The sequence below is a fragment of the Eumetopias jubatus genome, unplaced genomic scaffold, assembly GCF_037043125.1.
Source record: "Eumetopias jubatus isolate StellerSeaLion01/CBP00866 unplaced genomic scaffold, mEumJub1_p1.0 scaffold_9, whole genome shotgun sequence".
Classification (NCBI taxonomy): domain Eukaryota; kingdom Metazoa; phylum Chordata; class Mammalia; order Carnivora; family Otariidae; genus Eumetopias; species Eumetopias jubatus.
The window spans coordinates 127,145,445-127,167,140 of NW_028274815.1; the positions used below are offsets into that span (position 1 = coordinate 127,145,445).

The window sequence follows — 21,696 nt, forward strand, 5'->3', positions numbered from 1 at the left end:
AACAGTAGTTGAGACTAACTTCTTCTGTTCCTGGGATTCTTGGTACAGCTATTGCTTTTAGCCCTTATGTTTTCCATCACTGGGGACAAGTTAATTATCCTTGGTTTGGTGGCAAATGGGGACAACATGGCCCGATATTTCTAAGTCAGTTTTTTTTTAAGTAGGCTCCACATCAGGAGTGGAGCCCAGTGCAAGGCTTGAACTCATGACCCTGATATCAGGACTTGAGCTGAGATCTAGAGTCAGATGCTTAACAAACTGAGCCACCCAGGCGCCCCTTTTAAGTCAATTTTTAAGGAAGTTTAGGGCTTAAACATTGACTTTTGTCATTGTGATTTCATCACGGTATTTAATGAATGCATGGTACCTAGGTGACAACTTCCAAATTGCTTTCTTTGAAGGGTATGAAATTTAACAAACTTTTCTTTATCTCATAGTGCTGAATTATCTTTGACCTTCCTGGTTTTCAGAGTGTGGCCACTCCAACTGACTTTAGAGAGGAGATATAAGCAGGAAATCCTTAAGTAGATGCCACTGTCTATGTATAATTTGGAACTGGATTCCAAGTCTTACTTCCCAAGAGTTTGGGGTATGTGGGAAGGTTATCTTTGTTCCCCATCAAGAGCAAACATAAAGGTTCATTGTATCTCTTTGAAACTTTTCTTTATTGTTTCCCCCTGTTCTTCCTTTATCCCTTCGTCTAAGGTTCAACAATAAGTGGTTGAGATGATTTTTACTGTGTGTCTAACAAGCTCACATAAAATCTAATGACATAAATAGTTGTCAGCTGTAACCGAGGTCTCTTGCTTCTTTTCCCCAGTGTCTGTTATAAAGGAAGGGCATGTAAGCATGCATGTGTGCACATGCACGTGCGCGCGCGTGCACACACACACACACTCACTCACTCTTAAAATTTCCCATAAAAACTCCACTTTTGAAATTATCCAGGATCTCCTTGAGTGGTTGGTTCCAAATTCCAGAGCCTCAGGAGGGTTATATATTACCAATAGATCATGCTCCCTCTCTGCGTTGCCTGGATAGAGTATCCTGATGCTCTTCTCCACCCCGGCCCGCAGCCCAGCCTGCATTGATATGCATTAGCAGTTATACGAAGTTCCCAACAATTTACAGATGATTGCAGGGCAATTTGCTAAGGTAGAGGGCAAAATCTGAACATCTGACGTTACTCAAGAGAAAAAACAAATTAGTAGTGGTTGCTTAAGGGATCTTTCCTTTTCAAACTTTTCAGTATGATGCAGATTATCTAAAAAGATAATTGGACAGACATTGGAGCTCCTGATTCTCAGGGCTTTGGATTCCAGGACTTATACCAGTGGGGCCCAACCCCTCCAGACTCCCCCTACCCCCAGTTCTCAGGCCTTCAGCCTCAGACTAAATTATACCATTGGCTTTCCTGATTTTCCAGCTTGCGAACACCAGATTGTGGGACTTCCTGACCTCTATAACAGCATGAGCCAATTCCTATAATAAATCTCCTCTTAGGGGCGCCTGGGTGGCTCAGTTGGTTGAGCGACTGCCTTCGGCTCTGGTCATGATCCTGGGGTCCCGGGATCGAGTCCCGCGTCGGGCTTCCTGCTCAGCAGGGAGTCTGCTTCTCCCTCTGACCCTCCCCCACCTCGGGTGCTCTGTCTCTCAAATAAATAAATAAAATCTTTAAAAATAAATAAATAAATAAATAAATCCCCTCTTATCCTATTGGTTCTCTTTCTTGGGAGAATCCTGACTGATACACCATGGGTCAAAGAAAAAAAACGAAAAGAAAATTTAAAAGTATTTTGAACTTAATGAAAATGAAAACACAACATGTCAAAATTTGTGGAATGTCACTAAAGCAGTACATAAAGGGAAAATTTATAGCACAAATGTCTATGCTAGAAAAGAAAAATTTCAAGCCAAACACCTCATCTCCCACCTTAAAAAACTAGAAAAAGAAGAGCAAATTACAATCAAAGTAAGAAGAAGAAAGGAAACAATAAAGACCAGAATGGAAATCAATGAAATCTGAAAACAGAAAAACAAGAGAGAAAATCAGTGAAACCAAAAGCTGATTCTTTGAGAAGATAAATAAAATTGATAAAACTCTAGGTAAGCCAATACAGAAAAAAGAGAGAAGACATAAATTACCAAAGAAATGAGAGTGGTAACATCACTACAGACCCTACAGATATTAAAAGGACAATAATGCAGTTTTATGAACAGCATCATGCCAATAAATCTAACAATTTAGATGAAATGGATGAATTCCTTATAAGACAAAACCTTCCAAAACTCCCTCAGGAAGAAATAGATGACCTAAACAGATCTATATCTTTAATAGGCCTACATCTATTAAATAAATTGAATTTTTTGTTAGAAATCCTCCCATGAAGAAATCACCAGGCCCTGATGGCCTCACTGATTAAGACTACCAAACATTTGATTAAGAACTACCAATTCTACAAAAATTTTCAAGAAAATTGAAGAGGAAAGAACACTTCCCAACTCATTCTATGAGGCCAACATGACCCTGATGCCAAAACTAGATAAAGACATTATAAGAAAAGGAAACTAGGGGCGCCTGTGTGGCTCAGTCGTTTAAGCGTCTGCCTTTGGCACAGGTCATGATCCTGGAGTCCCAGGATCAAGCCCCGCATCAGACTTCCTGCTCAGCAAGGAGTCATTTTCTCCCTCTGACTCTCCCCCGTCTCGTGCTCTCTGTCTCTCAAATAAATAAAATCTTTTTAAAGAAAGGAAAGGAAAGGAAACTAGAGACCAATATCCCCATAAGTGCAGATAAAAAATTTCTAAACAAAATGTTAGCAAATCAAGTCCAGCAATATATGAAAGAAGAATAATATATTATGACCAAGTGGGATTTGTCCCAAGGATGCAAAGTTGGTTTAAAATTTGCAAATCAACATAATCTGCCATAATTAATTAACTGGAAAGAAAAAAAGAGGTCATCTTAATAGATGCAGAGAAAGCATTTGACAAAATTTAGCACCTGTTCCTGATAAAAATTCCAAATCAGGAATAGAAGGGAACACTTTATTAGAAAAAGGCATGCTACGGACTGAATGTTTGTGTTCCCCTCCAGATTCATATGTTGAAACCCTAATCCCTAAAGTGATGGTATTTGGAGGTGGAGTCTTTGGGAGGTAATTAAGTAATGAGGGTGGAGCCCTCATGAATGGGGTTAGTGCCATTATAAGAAGAGACACAAGAGAGATAATATCTCTCTCTCTCTCCACCGTGTGTGGATATAGCAAGAAGGCATCCATCTGAAAACCAGGGAGAAGACTCTGACTAGAAACAAAATTGGACATTGCCTTGATCTTGGGCTTCCCAGCCTCCAGAAATGTGGGACATAAATCTTTGCTCTTTAAGCCACCCAGTCTGTGACATTTTTGTCATAGCAGCCCAAGTTGACTAAAATAGGATAACTGCAAAAAACCTACAGCTACTCCCTAAGATCAGAGGCAAGACAAAAATGTCTACTCTTACCAGTTCTATTCACCATTGTACTGGAGATTCTAGTCAGTGCAATAAGGCAAGAAAAATAAAGGCTCCATATTGGAAAAGAAACAAAACTTCATAAAGGGCAGTAAAATGATGTGATCACCTACGTAGAAAACTAGCTAGAACTCATTAAAAAGCTAAAACTAAAAAGTGAGTTTAGCAATGTTGCAGAGTACTAGGTGGATATATGAAAATCAGCTGTATTTCTATATAGTAACAACAAGTGATAGAAAATAGAATATTTTTTAAAGATTTATTTATTTAAGAGAGAGAGAGCACAGGGAGGAGGAGCAGAGGGAGAGAGAAACTTAAGCAGACTGTGCTAAGCGCGGACCTGGACATGGGGCTTGATCTCAAGACCCTAAGATCACGACCTGAGCCAAAACCAAGAGTTGGGTGCTTAACTGACTATGCTACCCAGGTGCCCGGAAATAGGATAGTTTATATGCCATTTACAGTATCATCAAAAAACATTGAATACTTTCATTTCAGTGTTATTCATTTCATTTCATTTCATACTCAATGCTATTGAATAAATCTGACAAAAGATGTGCGAGAGTCGGACACTTAATACTACAAAGTGCTAATGAAACAAAGTGAAGACTTTAGTAAATGGAAAGAGCTCACAGCTCAGAAGACTTAATATTATTAAGATGTCATTTCTCCACAAATTGATCTATATATTTAACACAATCTCTGTCAACATCCCACTCTTTTCTGTAGAGATTGGCAAGCTGATTCTGAACTTCATAGGTAAATACAATGGACTTAGAATAGCCTCAACAGCTCTGATACAGAAAAAAATTTGGAAGGGTAACACTACCCAAAAGGCTAACACTACCTGATTTGAAGACTTATTACAGAGCCACAGTAATCATGACAATATGGTATTGGCATAAAGATAGACAAGTAGATCAATGTTCCAGAATAGAGAATGCAAAAATAAATGCACATGTATACAGACAAGTGATTTTTTATAAAGTTTCAAGACAATTCAGTGAAGAAAGGATAGTCTTCTCAACAAAAGATTCTGAAACAACTGGATATCTATATTCAGAACAACTTTAGCCCATACCTCACATGACATAAAAAAGTTAACATAGAATAGATCATACACCTAAACATAAAACCATAAAACTTCTAAGGAAGACGGGAGAAAATTTTTGTGACTTTGGGTTAGGCAAAGAGTTCTCATAGATGACACCAAAAACATGATCCAGACAGAAAATAAATTATATAAATTGACTTCATGAAAAGTTAAAGCATTTGCTCTTTGAAAGACACTGTTAGGAGAATGAAAAGAGAAGCTACAGTCTGGGAAAAAGTAATTGCTAAGCATGTATCTGATAAAGTATGTCATATTAGAGTTCTCCAAACTCTAATATCAGGATAGAGAGAGAGAGAGAGATAAGAAGAGATTTATTGTAAGAAATGGCTCAGATCAGCAGGTCCCATGATCTGCCTTCTGCAAGCCAGAGAACCAGGAAATCCAGTAGAGCAATTCAGTCTGAGTCAGAGGCCTGAGAATCAGGAGCTCCAATGTCTGAGGCAGGAAAAGAATGGACGTCACAGCTCAAGAAGAAAGATAATTTGCCCTTCCTCTGCCTTTTTGTTCTTTTTGGGCCCTCAATGGAATGGGGGATGCACTCCCTCCACACACACATTGGTGAGGGCAGATTTCTACTTAGTCTACTGATTCAAATGCTAATCTCTTCTGGAGACACCCTCATAGACACACCCAGAAATAACGTTTTACCAGCCCATCAACTTGACACACAAGATTAACCATCACATACATGTAATATATAAGGAATTCTCAAAACCCAAGACTAAGAAAACAAACAACCCAGTAATAAAATGGGCAAAATATTTGAGCAGACACTTTCCCAAAGAAGATACAGGGGTGGCAAAAAAAAAAAAAAAATACATAACTAAGATGCTGATCATTAGTCATTAGAGAAGTATAAATTAAATCCACAATGTGTACCCCTTAGAATGGCTGTAATCACGAAAACTGACCATACCAAAGGTTGGCAAAGATGTGGAGCAACTGGAACTCTCTTACCCCGCTGGTGAGAGTGTGAAATGGTACAACCACTTTGGAAAACAATTTAGCAGTTTCTTTAAAAACTCAAACTTGGACTCAACACATGACCTTGTAATCACGCTGGTAAAAAGAAAGCTTACATGCATACCAGGATTGATGTGTGACTGTTCATAGCAGCTTTATACCGTCCCCAAACTAGAATCAACCAAAATGTCCATCCACAGGTGAACAGATGGAGCGTGGTATATCCATAAAATAGAATAGTACTCAACAACACAAAAGAATGATCTATCCATATATGTGAAAACATGGATTGAATCACAAAACAATTATTCTGGCTGAAAGAAGCCAGACAAATAAAATCTTTAAATAGGGGCGGGCGGTGCACCTGGGTGGCTCAGTTGTTAAGCGTCTGCCTTGGGCTCAGGTCATGATCCCAGGGTCCTGGGATCGAGCCCCACATTGGGCTCCCTGCTCAGCCAGGAGCCTGCTTCTCCTTCTTCCCCTCCCCTGCTTGTGTTCCCTCTCTAGCTGTCTCTCTCTCTCTGTGTCAAATAAATAAATAAAATCTTTAAAAGAAAGAAAAGAAAGAAGCCAGACAAAAAAGAATATGTACTGTGTGATTCCATTTATTTAAAACTCTAGAAAAAACAAACTAATTTCTAGTGAGAGCAAGTGTATCAGTGGTCGCCTGGGGAGTGGGTTGGGAGGAAGAGATCATAAAGGGATTACAAGGAGACTTTGGAGGTGATGTAAAAGTGTAAGGAGGGAGAAAGAAAAAGAATGAAATGACTCCAAAGAAAGTTTACATAAATTGCTTTAGCCTGTATACCTCTGACTGTGAAACTTGAATCTTGACACTTCATTCTCAAGAATGTAAAAGGTAGGGGAAAGGGCTGCTTTTTTAGGGGCGGGGAGGGAGACTCTTTTTTTAAAGATTTTATTTATTTGAGAGAGAGCGAGAGAGAGCAGAGCAAGAGAGAGAGCAGGAGCAGGGGCGGAGGGAGGGGCAGAGGGAGAGGGAGAAGCAGACTCCCCGCTGAGCAAGGAGCCCCATGCAGGGCTCGATCCCAGAATCCTGGGATCAGGACCTGAGCCAAAGGCAGAGCTTAACCAACTGAGCCACCCAGACACCCCGGGAGACTCTTAATATATTGGCTTCCGCCACACCCTATTTAGACATTTCTCAGATGCCTGGTATATCCCCCCTTTTTAATACTATTTGCCTGGATTTTGGTGGGGTCAACATGTTTTCTAAGCCCCCATAACCTTAGAACTACCAGGTGAATCAGGATAAACCTTATCTATGACTCTAAAGCATCTGTGAATTTCTCTAACGCCGATTCCCCACCCTCCAGAAGAAAGTCTCTGCAAGATGGATATTTGGGAATCTCTCCTGCTGTGTCCTGAAAACGCTGGGGGGTTGGAGATGGCCCCACAGTCCTGACAACTCAAAACTAAACCTTTCTTCTTATGTCCTTAGTTTGCTAAGAAGTAGAAATATTAAACCAAGTTCAGGCCCTTGGGTTTTGGAGGGAAATTGTCCTTCCAGGGTAGAGAAAAATATCAGTCCATTGCCAAGCAGTTTTAGACAAAAGCATTTTCCTCCTAATGATCCTCAAGAACTGGTGATTATGGAAGGAGAGATGAAGTCGTCAGGATACATTTGGGAACTAAACCCAGCAGCTGTAAAATGAGAGAGCAGGATGGGGTGCCCTCCCCAGTTCCACTCCGGCGTATACTTCTGTCACTCTCGCGATGGGGACTGGCCCAGACTTTGGTTCTGCCTCTACCATGAGTGTCCAGGGTAACACAGATTGACGTCATCCCACTTGATGAGTTCAATAAAGACAATAAACTCTGATAAAAAGCCATGTATTTCAAACTTCTGTGCTTAAAAAAACAATACAGCGCAGATACTGGCTTTGCACCCTGGGTCCCAGGAGGGTGCTGCTCACTCATGCCTGGTCATCAGACAGTTGCCTGAGGGCATGAGCGTGGCAGCCTCTCTGCGCCTCCCAGAAGCACCAGCTCAGTGGAAGCAGGTGGCCACCTTCTGCCCTGCATCTTCTCACTGACCCCTCATATATAGGGGTCAAGCCAGCTCAATGGCTAGCACTGAGGACACGTCAGTAAACGTGTCCTCAGTGCTAGCCCTGTGCTTTTAATAGAGAATGGAGCAAGCCACATAGGGAAAGCAACACAGAGAATTCTCCCCGCACACCTCCCATTCGCCCCAAGCTGGGCATCTCTTAAAGATAGAAAAGTTTGCTGCCCTGCTCCTTTTTTTTTTTTTTTTAAGATTTTGTTATTTATTTGACAGAGAGAGACACAGCGAGAGGGAACACAAGCAGGGGGAGAGGGAGAGGGAGAAGCAGGCTTCCCGCCGAGCAGGGAGCCCGACGCGGGGCTCGATCCCAGGACCCTGGGATCATGACCTGAGCCGAAGACAGATGCTTAATGACTGAGCCACCCAGGCGCCCCTGCCCTGCTCCTTTTAAATACTGATTTTCTTCCTTCTGTTCATCTGGGGATCCTCAGGCTTTGAGAAATAGAAAGTTGCAAACACAAAACTCTGCTCACTGTCCCTACAGCTCCCCCAACCGCCCACCCTCACTTCCCTAGAGCTCCGCTCAGGTGTCCCTTATCCACGAGGCCCCCCCCTGACTAGCCCCGTAGCAGTTAGTAACCTCCCGGCATCCCCCTCCGCATCCCATTTGTAACACGTGTCCTCCCCTGGCATGTTAGATACTCACTTGTTTGTCTAACGCCCCGTTCCTTCCTCTAAAATTTAAGTACTGTGAGAAGCAGTGCCTGGGACTATGCCTGCTTAGTGAATCTTGGCTCCGTGAGTGAATGGTTATGAATAGGCAGCCAAGGGGACCATCAAGAGCAGTTTTGATTCCATGAGATCTTTGCCTTTTGTGCTGCCTATGGGGCCTAGCTTGGCTCTGGTGGGGTGATATTTCCTGGGAGGAGACCCTCAGCAGAGCTTCTGATATGTCCACCCTTCCCTTTCCTGCACCAGGGGAATATAACACGCACAATGGGCCCTCGACGCCAGCGAAAGAGGGAGACGCGGACAGGCCGCACCGGGCCTCCGACGGGAAGCTCCGAGGCCGCTCCAAGCGGAGCAGTGACCCATCCCCAGCAGGGGACAGTGAGATCGAGGTAACTCCAGACTGCCTGCTTGACTGGGTGAATGTAATCTCCACCTGTGGCTGGAACAGGAGCGTGGGGAGCAGAGTTCTGTCCACGCACAGAGGGGAGAATGGCCCTTTGTGTCCACAAAGCTCTGTAATGGGGGAAAGAACACTTGATGGGAAGATAGAGAATTGTGTTGGCTGTAAGGAAGCACTGTTGACAGACCAGGCTAGGAAAAGTGACCCTGGAGATAGGAAATAACATAAAACACAGGTTCTCAAATGTAGGCAACAGCAGAATCACCTGGAGGCCCATGAAAACCCAGACTTCTGGGCCCCACACCCAGAGTTTCCAATTCGGTAGATTCAGGGGCGGGGAGGGGGGAAGGGGGCTGATAATTTGCATGTCCAGCAAGTTCCCAGAACGTGCTGATGCTGCAGGGTTGAGGACCACACTTTGAGCGGCCCTGGTAAAGACACCAGTGGACAGTGGACCTTCCCAGCTGGGTTAGAGGGTTCTTAACTCTAGCTACATAAGAGTATCACCTGGGATGCCTTTTAAAATGCAGGTGCCCAGGCCCCATCCCAGACTAATTAAGTACACATTGCAAGGGAGTTCTTAGACAGTAGCTCACAACCTGAGCTACACCTTAGAATCTCCTGGGGAGCATTGAGAACCATCATTCTTAAGCTGCACCCCAGACCAGTGAAATCCAATTCCCGGAGGAAGGGACAAAGGCATCAATATATTAAAGCTCCCCAGGTGATTTCCAGCGCACAACCCAGGCTGAGAAGGACGGGTCTGAGGGATGTGCCAATCTTTATTGTAATAAAGCAAGTAGAAGATTATTGGTCAAGCACTGACGTTTTCCCAAACAAACAAAAAAGAACCGCATGCATGAGAGAAGGGGGAAGGGTCCTAGTGGGGACAGAGGCAAAACAGATGCCCCAAAAAACAGATGGAAGCAACCAATCAGTATCTAGGGAGAAAAAAATGGGCATGTCCGTTAGTTCATACTTCTTCACCGAAGGCAGAAATATAGGAGGGCAGATCTGTTGGCCTGCGTGCACTATGGGTATATGGGCAGTATTGTCAAAGTCCGGGTCCATGCCAAGAGATCTGAATGCATCATCATCCCATCTCTGTTCATAATCCTGTACAATGTATGCAGCAACTACAAAGCTCAGCCCACAAACTCAGATGTGCTAAGAAATACCATTTTCATCATTTCCTTAAAGTCAATGTAATTTTGACTCTAAGTCCCCATCCCATCAGGGTGGTTAAGAAGCTCCACCTTGTTATTGGGGCCCCTTGCCCCCAGAATGGTATGAGAATCTCAGCGCTCAAGTGGTCCCAGAAGACAGAATAAGAGCCCCTCGTGTCCAGGATTTGAGGTGGTGGCTCCTCCCTTCCTCATTGTCAGTACCCGCCGTGGTCAGTGAGAGTCCAGCCAGACTCTGGATTTATGGGTTTCCGTGCCATATGCTGGGTGTAGAAATGAAGATGGGAACCTTGGAGTAGGAGATACAATCCTTTGGTTGCAAGCAACAGAAACCAGTTCTGGTTACTTAAGCAAAATGGAATTTACTGAGAGGGAGCAACATGGAGAGAAAGTCATAAAACCAAGGTTAGAAAGAACAGTAACAAACACAGGCCGTGCTGAGGAATCTCGGGAACCTTGAGGATGCTGCCTCTACTACAGAGTAAACCGTGTGAGATTCTAGAGACACTTGACGTAATGTCTGATTCCAAGCAGACAGCATCCCACTGGCCTGGCTCAGGCTTGCCCTTGATTGACAGTTCCACCAAGACAGCACACAAGGGGAAAAGAAAACCAGAGTGCTCTTATCGGGCAGGGACGGATGCTGAGTGCCCCCACAACAAATACCCACCCCCAGGGCTTTTGAGGTTTAGCCAGCGTTCACTAGTAGAGCGGTACTAGTTACCAGTGTTCACCGGTAGGGTTGTTAGTGCTTGTTGATGGCCAGCGTCTGTTCCAGCTGTCCCAGAAGGTGTTGAATATTTTGAAGACCGTGCTTGTCTCCTACCCTTGGTCAGCCTCCTGAGGTAGACCAGCAGCCATCCCCGCTGAGAGCTTGCCCCCCTGGGGACCTGCCACAGAGCCAGCATCCTCACTGCTCATGGGACGGCTCTCAGCCAAGGGATTTGTTCTCGTTTTTCCTCTAATTCTCGAAGCCCTCTCCTTCCAACACCGAGGAGACTTTACACTATCCCCTCAGCAGGATTAGGCCTTTGCAAAAGGCTAGAAGAAAATCTGTTTGCCTCAGGTTGTCTTTGCTTTTTCTGCCTCCCCTATTTCTGAGGATTTCCTGCAGCTTCAAGTGCAGATCCAAGGAAATCACCAAGAGCAGTGCATACATCAATGTTTTTTTTTTCTTTCATTATTTAGTCACTTAACGTGGCTTCTGCTCTTGGTAGGGGTGGGGGTGGAGAGACATTTTCCACTAAACTGAGAAGGCAGTGGGGGTGGCATGGGAGTCGGGGATTACGGGGCAATATCATTCTGGAAACCTCTGCTTCTTGATTCCAAAGGGAAGAACCGCTGGTTAAGAACAGTTGAAAAGGTGCGAGCTGTGTTTCACTTCTGTGCTTAATGTCAGCATGGCGGGTTTGCCCCAGTCGCCCCTCCTGAGTCTTTGGCAGTGTTGCTAATGACGGAAGCCCATGAGAGAGAAGTTATGTAGAGAAGTGGAAAGGAGAGAACTTCTGAGTGTAGATTAGTTAAAATCCCTCAACTGCACGTGCCAGAAACCAACTTGAGCTAGCTTAAGTGAAAAAGCAGAAGTTATTTAGGGATACCAAGATTCTTTCAGAACCCCAGGGCAGGGGACAGCAGAGTGTCAGCAAGATACTGGAACCAGGAGGCAGACGGGGCAAGGAAGTGCATTTTCACCTTCTCTCCCCATGTGGCAGAGCGCAGGTGCTAGAAGCCCCGGTGCTAGAATCCCCCGTGACCGACCGACCGACCGACCAACCGACCACGGTATCTTTTCAGCACAGGCACGAACTGGTTCCTGGGCTCTACCCTCCTCTAGCCTTGCTCTGCCTCTGACTGAAACCAGGTCCTGGAAGAGTGTGGGGTGGTCTTTCCATCTTTCATCCCTCTCTTCCCTGGAGACTGGCCCTCCCCGCCCTTCAGATCACGTGGCTGCCAACTGCCATTCAAAGATGAGGAATGTCTTTCTAGGTTCCAATTTCAAGTTTCCGAGGAAAGGCCTCTGACTCCTTTGGGATTAGGGGCTTTCCCTGGCCCAAACCACAGTGGGCTAAGGAGTAGGGTCACCTGCAGAATAGCCACCAGGAACCTACCCACAATGGATCTAGGGCAGGGGAGGGAGACAGACTTTCTTCTTCAGAGGGAATGTAGTAGGTCAATGAATGGAGTCAGCATTCAGTTTGAAGATATTCACTGATTTTTTTTGAATTTCCTTACCAAAATTTCCCAGTTTCACTGATCCAACTGAGTTAGTTCAGATAAACAAGGACTTAGCATATTGAAACCCGGAAGCCCTCCTTAAAAACAGTAGTTGTCAAACTTTTTTTTTTTACCGTGACCCATAAGAACTACACTTAACACCATAACCCAGCATATACATACACATAACTATAACTAGACCCCAAAACTCACAAAATAACACTCAGATCTGCTGATTGCTTTGAAAACCCCTGCACTAACTGACCTTTTCCTCCTACAGACCACCCTTCCCTTTCCTGTTAAAAGCATGGCAAAGGCCCGTGTGTAAGTACAGCTGTTCACCTACAGAGAGTTTTCCAGGATGGCCCATTCGAGATGGCAGACTGAGTAGGTGCCTTTGGCTCCCACCCCCACCACCAGCTATACACATAGTCAGGCCCTTTGCTCTCACACACAGCGATCATCAGGAAAACCAACAATGTGAAAAATAAGGCCAGGATAAGGTAATAGGACAAGTGACAGGTAATTTAAAAAACAGGAATGTAGGAAAATTATGATTGGTTTTCTTATAAGGATCCAAAGGAGCTCTTGCATCCATAAAATAAGAAATGGAGGCTCTTGGGAAGGAATTACTCAGAGACAAAGTAAGAGTCACTGGAAATGTTTAAAATGACAGAAGTTTAATAGAAGGGTTCGGAGGAAATGTTTAAGAAAGCCCCCAGAACACAGATCAAAAAGACAAAATTATAGAAAATGTATATTTTTTAAGTATAAGCCTTATCTATCAAAAAATGTCTAATTTAACTGTCAGAAATTCCAGCAAGAGAAAACAGTGGAAAAGGTAGGAGGAAATCATTTAAAGAAATAAGATTGAAAATGCTGAGTGCTAAAAACAGTATGATTGCCAAAAGACCACACCTAGGTGTATCCTTAGGGAACTTGAGGATTGCTAATATAAAGATCCTAAAGTGTCCAAGCGGGGGAAAAAAACAAAACCTCCATAGGACTGAAGATCAGTGAAACATCACACTTCTCACCAGTCACACTGGACATGAAGCTAATGGAGGAATGCAGTCCAACATCTAGAGGACATTATTTTCTAATTGGAATTCTGTACCCAGAGGTACCATAGAGCAAAATCAAGATAGATCAGATATGTAGGAATTCTACTTTCTAAGCACCTTTCCAGAAGACGCAGCTTAAGGATGTACTCAAGCAGAACAAGGAAGAAAACCAAGAGAGAGGGGCACCTATGTGGCTCAGCTGGTTAAGCATCCAAGTCTTGGTTTCAGCTCAGGTCATAATCTCGGGAGCCTGGGATGGAGCCCCGAGTTGGGCTCTGCACTCAGCACAAAGTTTGCTTGTCCCTCTCCCTCCTCTTCTGCCCCTCTCCGCTTGCACTCCAACCCCCCACCCCCCGCCGTGCCTGTGCTCACTTGCTCTCTCTTAAATAAATAAATAAAATCTTAAAAAAAAAAAAGAAAGAAAGAAAGAAAAGAAAACCAAGAGAGAGACTTGGGATCTAGGAAACAGTGGCTCTCTCCTGGAAATGCAATAAAAGGACATCTCAGGATACTAGCTCTGCAGTGAGCCTGAAGATGATCCAATGCACACTGGAACATTCTGTCACCGAGGAGGAACATCTCTGATACAGAGGGTGTGGCCGAATTTGAGATTCTAATGAAGACACATCATTGGAAACAAGAAAAGAATTAAAGCAATTAATAAACTCCTGCAAAAACAGAAAGTTATTCCAGACAGGCATGGCTCCTATGTGAACAAACAGGGACGTGGCATGATTTTAATTGAGAAGGACCACAGGGAAGACATGACCTTAATGAGAGGAACGGTCTCCTGAAAGTGGCTCTGGGATTAGGACACTGGACACACAGAGAAGGAAGCGAAATCCCAGCGGGTTCCTTGGCTCTGCAGTGACCAGTAATCACAAGATGTGTGTGTTCTTTACTGGTTACCAACTTTGAAAACCAAGATCTAGACAGATCACAGAAGATTGAAGTACAACCCTGAAACCAAAAGCACGAAGCAGTCTATCCACGCTGGCAGTGGGAAAGGAATGGTAACACTGCTCAAATCGGAGTGAGGAAGAGGTGGGGGAGGTGGTGGGGACACCAACAGCCATAATTTTGCATAGGGGATTTACTGTTTTAGCCAGGGAGAGTGTCCAAAGTGGATGGTCTTGGAACTAGAGGGGCTCACATAAGTGAAAAATGTAAAGTCCCGGAGAAATGAGGGACATTACCGTGAGCTAAACCCTCATCTTTTGCATTACTCAGTCAAGAGCTATTATTGTCTGAAGTTGGCAAACTGGTAAATAAAGAAGGCATAAGTATGTTACTTAAGAGTTACGGAGGTAGTCACCAGAATTGCTAAAAACAGGAGCATTGAGAAGTAGTTGGGCTTACGGTGAGCGGAGAATGCAAAAAAGGTAGTACTTCATTTTTTCAAATGAATTATATGACTTTTATTGTTGTTTTTGGCCTGAACTCCTCCATTTTTGAGCTTTTATGTGGAAGGCAAGAACAGGCTTCTTGGTTCTGGCATTCTCTGGGTTGATAGGAGCCCAAAAGTGGTCATCAGAATACACTTTACACAGCTGAGGTTGGATGGGGACCCAGTGAGTCAGTGAGTCACATGTTTTATAACTTAAAGATAATGTTTTTCAAGATTTCTTTCTCCTCCCAGGGAATTAATTTCTGCAGACATTAAGTCAGATGCAAGCAAGTCCATTTGTCTCCATTCTCTTCCTCTCTTTCATCACAGCGTGTGTTCGTGTGGGATTTGGATGAGACAATAATTATTTTTCACTCCTTACTCACCGGGACTTTTGCATCCAGATACGGGAAGGTAAGAATCCACTTTGTCTCTTCTCTCTCTCTGTCTTTTTTTTTTTTTTTTTTTTTCAACACGACAGTCTGTCCAGCTGGTTTGTCCTGGGAATTGTGGGGGCAGTTTATGAGGCGGCTTCTCCAACAAAAGCTGCCCCTCTGGGTCAGTCTGGGTTTGAGAGCTCCTATGGAATGTTCCCTCGACATGTGAAAATTTAATTAGCTTCCCCTTCTGTCGTCCCCCATGCCGTTCTTCCAACACAAGAAGCGTTTAGCATCCACTTGATAGGATATAAGCTCAGAGTCTTTAGCTGTCTCCCTCCTAAGAGGGCGAGGATACACTGCAGCCAGAAACAGTAATCTTAGCTAAAAAACGAGGTAAAGTATTTTTCTAGTTCCCTGTTGTTTATCTTAGTGTCTCCAGCAGATGAATTCCATTTTCCTTCCGTTTTTCTGAGATGAGGGGGAGGCATTTTGTCCTCTCTGGCGTGGACCTTAGCAACAGCTTTGCAAACGTATCATGGACAAATTATGTCAGGGAACCATCCAGTTAGAATTCTGGGCAAAGGCTATCGGCTGAGTGGTGGTGAATGGAAGAAACACTGAAACCACCCTCATAATGCAAAAGTGAACCCAGCTGCTAACACCCAAAGCCTGCCGATTCTCTGCATCCGTCCTGTTGGCTTCCCAGCAAACCACATATGGAGGCCGTCCCTTTGGGGAGACAGGTGGGGGTGGAGGGGCAGAGCTTTGGAGAGCAGGCAAGCTCTCATCTCGTCCGAGGTGACCGACCTGTTGGCAGCTGCTTCCACGCATGGGTAGGAACCATGAGACTCACCAGCGCCTGGAAAATATTTCTGTTTCTGTTTAGAGACCAGAAATATGATTTGACATCACCTCATGGCTTTTCCAGCTGCTCGTGTTTTTATGGGGGTTATAACAAGCTGGATGTGTAATTAGCAAGATAGATTTATCATCTGCCATTATGTTGTAAAGAATACAAAAATGGTGTCGGTGGTGCAGAAATCTCTTGCCACGTAGGAATGCCGTTAATATGTCTAGCAGTGCCTACAGGAAATCCGGCGTGCGTTCTTGCCCTGAGCACAGCTTAGGTAAAAGATGGCAGAGTCCAGAGCTGCGGAAAACACCAGAGTGGACTTGGCAGCCATTGCAAAAAGTGGGGCCATCCCAAAGGGGCTGTAGTAGTGAGATACCCACTAGGTCTGGGTGTTTTGGGGTTTTTCTCACCACCCCAGTAAAGCCCCCACCCGCTAAAAAGCATGCCTCCCCGCTTCTTGCCCTTTGAGATAGCCCACTCTGAAGTCCTACAGCTGCATGCTACAGCTGGGCTCTCGTGGACTGTGTAGGGCTCTGTAATCTTGGGGATGGGATGGTCTTTGTGTCTCTATCGCCACCATTGCTGAAACCAAACTGGGCATCCTCAAGACAGGGACAAAGCCCAGAGCACCTTTCTGAGCCCGTGCTACCTGACCCTCTGTCCAACCCTACCCCCTAATCCCAGCCACCTCCACCTCCAGCTGTCGATCTTGCCCTTTATAGCTGCCTACAGGGCGGGGGGGGGGGGGGGGGAGTCATCCTACAACACAAGCCTAGTTGTGTCACTTCCCTGCTGGAAAATGGTCACTGGCCTCCCCATGGATAAACCCTAATCCCAGGCTCCCAAGGCCCTTCGTGAGCTGGTTCCTGCCCCATCCTGCAGCCCCGTTTCCCGCTACTCATTGTAACTTGCTTTCTGTCCTCAAACCTGGCCACGTTCTCTTCCGTCTCCGCTGGGTCTCTCCCAGGAAGCACAGGGTGCAGAGTAGGAAAGTGAGATGGGGGAAGGGAGGCAGCCAATACACTTTGCATAAAGAGTTACTGCCGCAGTTGACTAGGGCTCAGTCCCTCTTGCGGCCCCTGGAAGACTCTGTAGAGCACGCCTCCGAGTGGACCCACCAACGAGTGAAGGTGCTGGGATATTTATCTGCATCTTCCCTTCCATCATAGGTTGAGGGCTTCTGCTAGAGTATTACCTCCCTGCACTTCTGGCCTGCCCCAAGAAAGCCATAGAGCACAGTGCTCACAATTGAAAGCCTCTGCGTGTACAGGAATGGCCACAGCTGAGGGCGTATGGGGAAGGGGCACCCTGGAAGCCTCTGCTGTAATCTGGAATGTTCTACCATGTTCTTTTACTAGATGAAATCTTACTTTCAGTTCTCATTTTAAATGTAGCTTCCTTCGAGAGGACTTTGCTAACCACTCCCCTTTATGTAAATTGCAGCTCCCCCTATTACTGAGTTTTTCATCTATAATTATGCACTCACAGTCTGTCTCCCTTCTAGGTTATATGTACCATGAGGGCAGGGTCTGTGAACACTTCTTTACCTACCCAGCCAAGCAGTGCCTGGGCCAGAATTGCTCAATAAATATTTGTTGCATGAATAAGTCAGGACGATCCTCTAGAATGAAAGCTACATGATGACAGGCACATTTTTTGCCCTGTTTTGTTCATTGCTTTATCCCCAGTGCATAGAACAGAACCCCCCACTTAGAAGGCTTCAAATAAATATTTGTTGAAGGAAGGAAGGAAAATAGTATCAAAACAAAAATGCCTAGCTGGTGGCCAACGACCAAATTCAGCCTGCAGACATTTTTGTTTGGCCCCTAGAGTGTTTGAAAAAATGTGAATTTGTCGCCAACATTTAAAAATCAGGAGATTGCACAGACCAAAACAATCCAGATTTCCAGCTCTTCTTGAAAAATTAGAAAATCTGGCAATCCTGCATTCTCATGTGGCAGCAATCAATAGGAGCTGAGTAGCAACTGGCCTTTTGCGGGGGGGCGTCTGCTCTGCAGCTGAACCACAGCCGCCACTTGGCCTGTTTAACCCACTTATGGGACCCTCCTGGCCTCACTGGCATCTGAGTTCCAACATCTGTCCTAGAATTTCGGAAACACAGAAGGTCAGAGTTGGAAGGACCTAGGAGACCAACATGCCCAAATAGTCGCCATGGTATAGAAGGAGAATCTGAGGCCCAGAGAGAGTAAGATCACCCAGGAGAGAGTAAGAATCATATTTCAGGCTCACTTGCCTGCTTGTGAGCCCCCAGGATGCCCAGGGGAAACTGAGATGAGAAGCTCTTGGAGCATCCAAGTCCCCTGTGCCAGGTTCACTCCAATTCTAGAATTCACCACTCCCTCCTCCAGCTCTCTCCCCCTAGGTGAGGAATGAGGGGCTTTTTTTATTTGCTAAAGCCAGCCGCCCCAAGAGAGACCAAAATAACCATGGCTTAAACAAAATAGTTTGTCTCTTCCAAGTAACAGTCCAGGTGTGAGCAGCTCGAGCTGGTAGGGCTGCTACACACCAGCACCAGGCACCAAGGCCTATATGTCCTCTGCCATTACAGAACACTGCCCTCATTGGCAAGGTAAAACCTGCTCGCCCCTATGTGTATATTCCAGTCAGTGGGGAGGGGGAACAGGAAAAGGAGAATTTACACCTCTTTATTTTACTTTATTTTTATTTTCCTTCCCTCTCTGTTAAAGGCCAGACTCAGAATCTGTGTATGTATATATATATATGACATATCTATAATCTCATTTCTGTTCACATCCCATTGGCCGAAACTTGACCACATGGCCACATGTAGCTGCAAGGGAGTCTGGGAGATGTAGTCTGGTCACGTGCACCATTGAAGTTCCGGAATTCTATTATTCTGGAGGGAGAAGGGAAGAATGGATATCGGAGGACAGCTAGCATTTCCTAGCACAAAGTACCATCTCATAAGAAGAACAATGAAAGAGGAAAATGTTGAAAAAGATCCTAGAGGGCAATCATATTTGTAGGTCTAAAGCTCCAAAGAGAGATCTGGGCTACAGCGATAAACTTGGAAGTCAGAGAAGTATCGAGGACCTAGAGGAACAGGAGTATGAGCCCCATTTTGCAGACAGAGTAACTGAGGCACAGGGAGGTGATATAGTCAAGGTAGTCATAATAGAACTAAAACACATGGCTTTGACTTTTGGCCCACAGCTCTTTCTCTTTGTGCTTTTTCCAGAAGCTACAGCTATGTGGAACTCATTATTAATAGCCAGGATCAAGCAGGAGTCCATTTGAAGCATGGAGTGTTTAAGCTATAAAGGGTATTTATTGAATCACAATAATTGAAAAACTCAGAGGTACCTGGAATTCAGGTTGGGCTGGATCCAGGAGCACAAGCAGTGTTCTCAGGGCTTGGTCTTTCTGTATCCCTCGGCCGACTTTCTCCATATAGCAACTCCCTGTCAGCAGTCCCAACTGAAAAAGACATACCTCCGGAATTCCAGCACAGCTCCCAGGCTTGAATCTCATTGGCCCAACCTCTGTGGCTCTGGTCAGCCAGCCTAGATCAAGAGCCGATGCCCAGAGAGAGTGGAGGAGCAGGTCAGTTCCGCCCCAACCAAATGCGTAGAATGGGGGAGAGATGTTTCCCAAAGGACACTGAAACGCTCTTTCCAGAAGAGGGTGAGGACCATGGAGGTCCAGAATGGGTTCTGACGGCCGAGACATCCTGTACATCCATGCCGAGGCCCAGTGGCTCTTTGCTTGTGGCCACTGCATTGAGCACTGTACAGGAAAGCAGAAGTCATACTAATTGTGGTCCCAGCCAAAGGGGTAACTTGCTGTTTACTTAAGGAAATAAGACCAACAGAGCTAAAATGATTAAGGACTGATTCAAAACAGAGCGTTTGAATTTTCAAACAGAAACTGGGCTCTCTTCCTGTTCCCAATCAGAGGCATGTGCTGCTCGAGGCTGTCATCTCTCCACTTCCTTTCCATCTCTTCCTACCCAGTGCTCAGCGCCAGAGCCTCCCTTTGGTAGCAGTACCTCCCTCATCTTGTGGATCCATTAGAAATTCCCCGGAGAGCTGGAGCGGCCCACAGTCACCGCCTCTTCCCTAACCTCTGCTTCTCCCGCCTCGCTCCTAGCAGTCCCTGAACTCTATTTTTTCCAGCCTGGATTAGACAAATGCAAGGTGGTCAGGAGCCTTTCTTTGCTGTGGCCAGGAAAGGACTCTTAAGAGGGATTCATCGGCAGTCCACCCGCCCCGGGGTTCACAGCAGGTCGGCGCTGACTCCTCCTTTGGTGCCTTGCCTTCCAGGCAGCTCAGTACCAATTGGAAACTCAACTCCAGGACCAGTTGTGTGTGTCTTTTTAATAACAGCTTTCTGGAGATAGAATCCTGTGTGCTCTACCCATACGTTTCCGTCTGTACATTTCAGTGCTTTTTAGGATCTCACAGAGTTGTGCAGCCATGACCACCATCTAATTTTAGCACATTGTCATCACCCCAAAAAGAGACCCTGTGCCCCTTAGCGGTCACTCCCTGTTTCTCCGAGTCCCTGGCCACTACTAATCTACTTTTGGTCTCCATAGATTTGCCTCTTCTAGACATTTCTTATAAAATAAATTCAACAATATGTGGTCTTTCGTGACCAGCTTCTTCACTTAGCCTCCTGTTTTTGAGATCTGACCCATCCATGCTGTGGCGGGCACCTGTACTCCAGCCCTTCTCATTGCCATGTGGTTCTCCCTTGTACGGACTGTACTACATTTTGTCTGTCCCTTCCTGAGTTGAGGGACAGCTGGGTTTGGGGCTCTTATGCATAATGCTGCTGCGAACATCTGAGGATAAGCTTTTGCAGGGACACCTGTCTTCAGTTCCCTTAGGTATGTACCCAGGAGTAGAATTGCTGGGTCATATGGTAACTCTAGGTTTAACATTTTGACCAACTGCCAAACTGTTCTCTGGGGTAGTTGCACCATGTTATGATCCCCTAAGCAGTGTGTAAGGGTTCCAATTTCTCCATCTCCTCACCAACACTTGTTAGTGTCTTTTTGGTCATAGTTCTCCCAGTGGGTGTGAAGTGGGATCTCATGGTGGTTTTGATTCGCATGTCCTTAATGACTAATTATGTTGACTAGTGATGTTTCATGTGCTTATTAGCCATTTGTAGTATCTCTTTAGAGAACTACCTATTCAGATCCTTTGCCCACTTCTTTAAGGATATGTCTTTTTCTTATTGACTTATAAGAGTTCTTTATATATTCTGGATATATATGTGATTTGCAGTATTTTGCAACAGCAGATAATGTGATTTGCAAATATGTTTTCTCCATTTGGTGGACTGTCTTTTCACTTTGTGGATGGTGTTCTTAGAAGTATTTGAAGTATTTCAAGGGAGAAAGACTGAAATTAAATTTGAGAAAAGGTAGCCAGGGAATGAGGCCTCATGGAAAAGCTCAATGTTGAATAAAGACTCTAAGGCGGGGCGCCAGGGTGGCTCAGTCAGTTAAACATCTGCCTTCGGCTCAGGTCAGGATCTCAGGGTCCTGGGATCAAGTTCCACATTAGCCTCCCTGCTCAGCGGGGAGCCTGCTTCTCCCTCTCCCTCTGCCCATCCCCACCATTCATTCTCTCTCTCTCTCTCTCTCAAATAAATAAATAAAATCTTTAAAAAAAAAAAGACGAAGTAGAGGAACAGATATCTGGTGGAAGAGCAGAGGGAGCGGCAAGTGCAAAGGCCCTGAGGCAGAAGTTTGCCTGGTGGATTTTAGGGACAGCAAGGAAGCTGACATGGTTGGAGCAGAGCAAGCAAGGAGAAGAGTAGTAACTCACCAGCCTTTTACTCTGAAGGCTTGGAGTAGAGGAAGGACAGGGTC

The 21,696-nt window shown here is 45.1% G+C and overlaps 1 protein-coding gene across 2 annotated transcripts in view; it reads left to right on the forward strand.

The window, feature by feature from the left end:
- EYA2 (EYA transcriptional coactivator and phosphatase 2) overlaps positions 1-21,696 on the forward strand; it is a 180,961-nt gene that overhangs the window by 82,637 nt on the left and 76,628 nt on the right. For both annotated transcript variants that reach the window (XM_028122012.2, XM_028122013.2), the window contains exons 7-8: positions 8,595-8,737; positions 14,928-15,011. In XM_028122012.2, the coding sequence (XP_027977813.1) occupies positions 8,595-8,737; positions 14,928-15,011 (227 nt within the window). The remainder of the gene's footprint in view (positions 1-8,594; positions 8,738-14,927; positions 15,012-21,696) is intronic.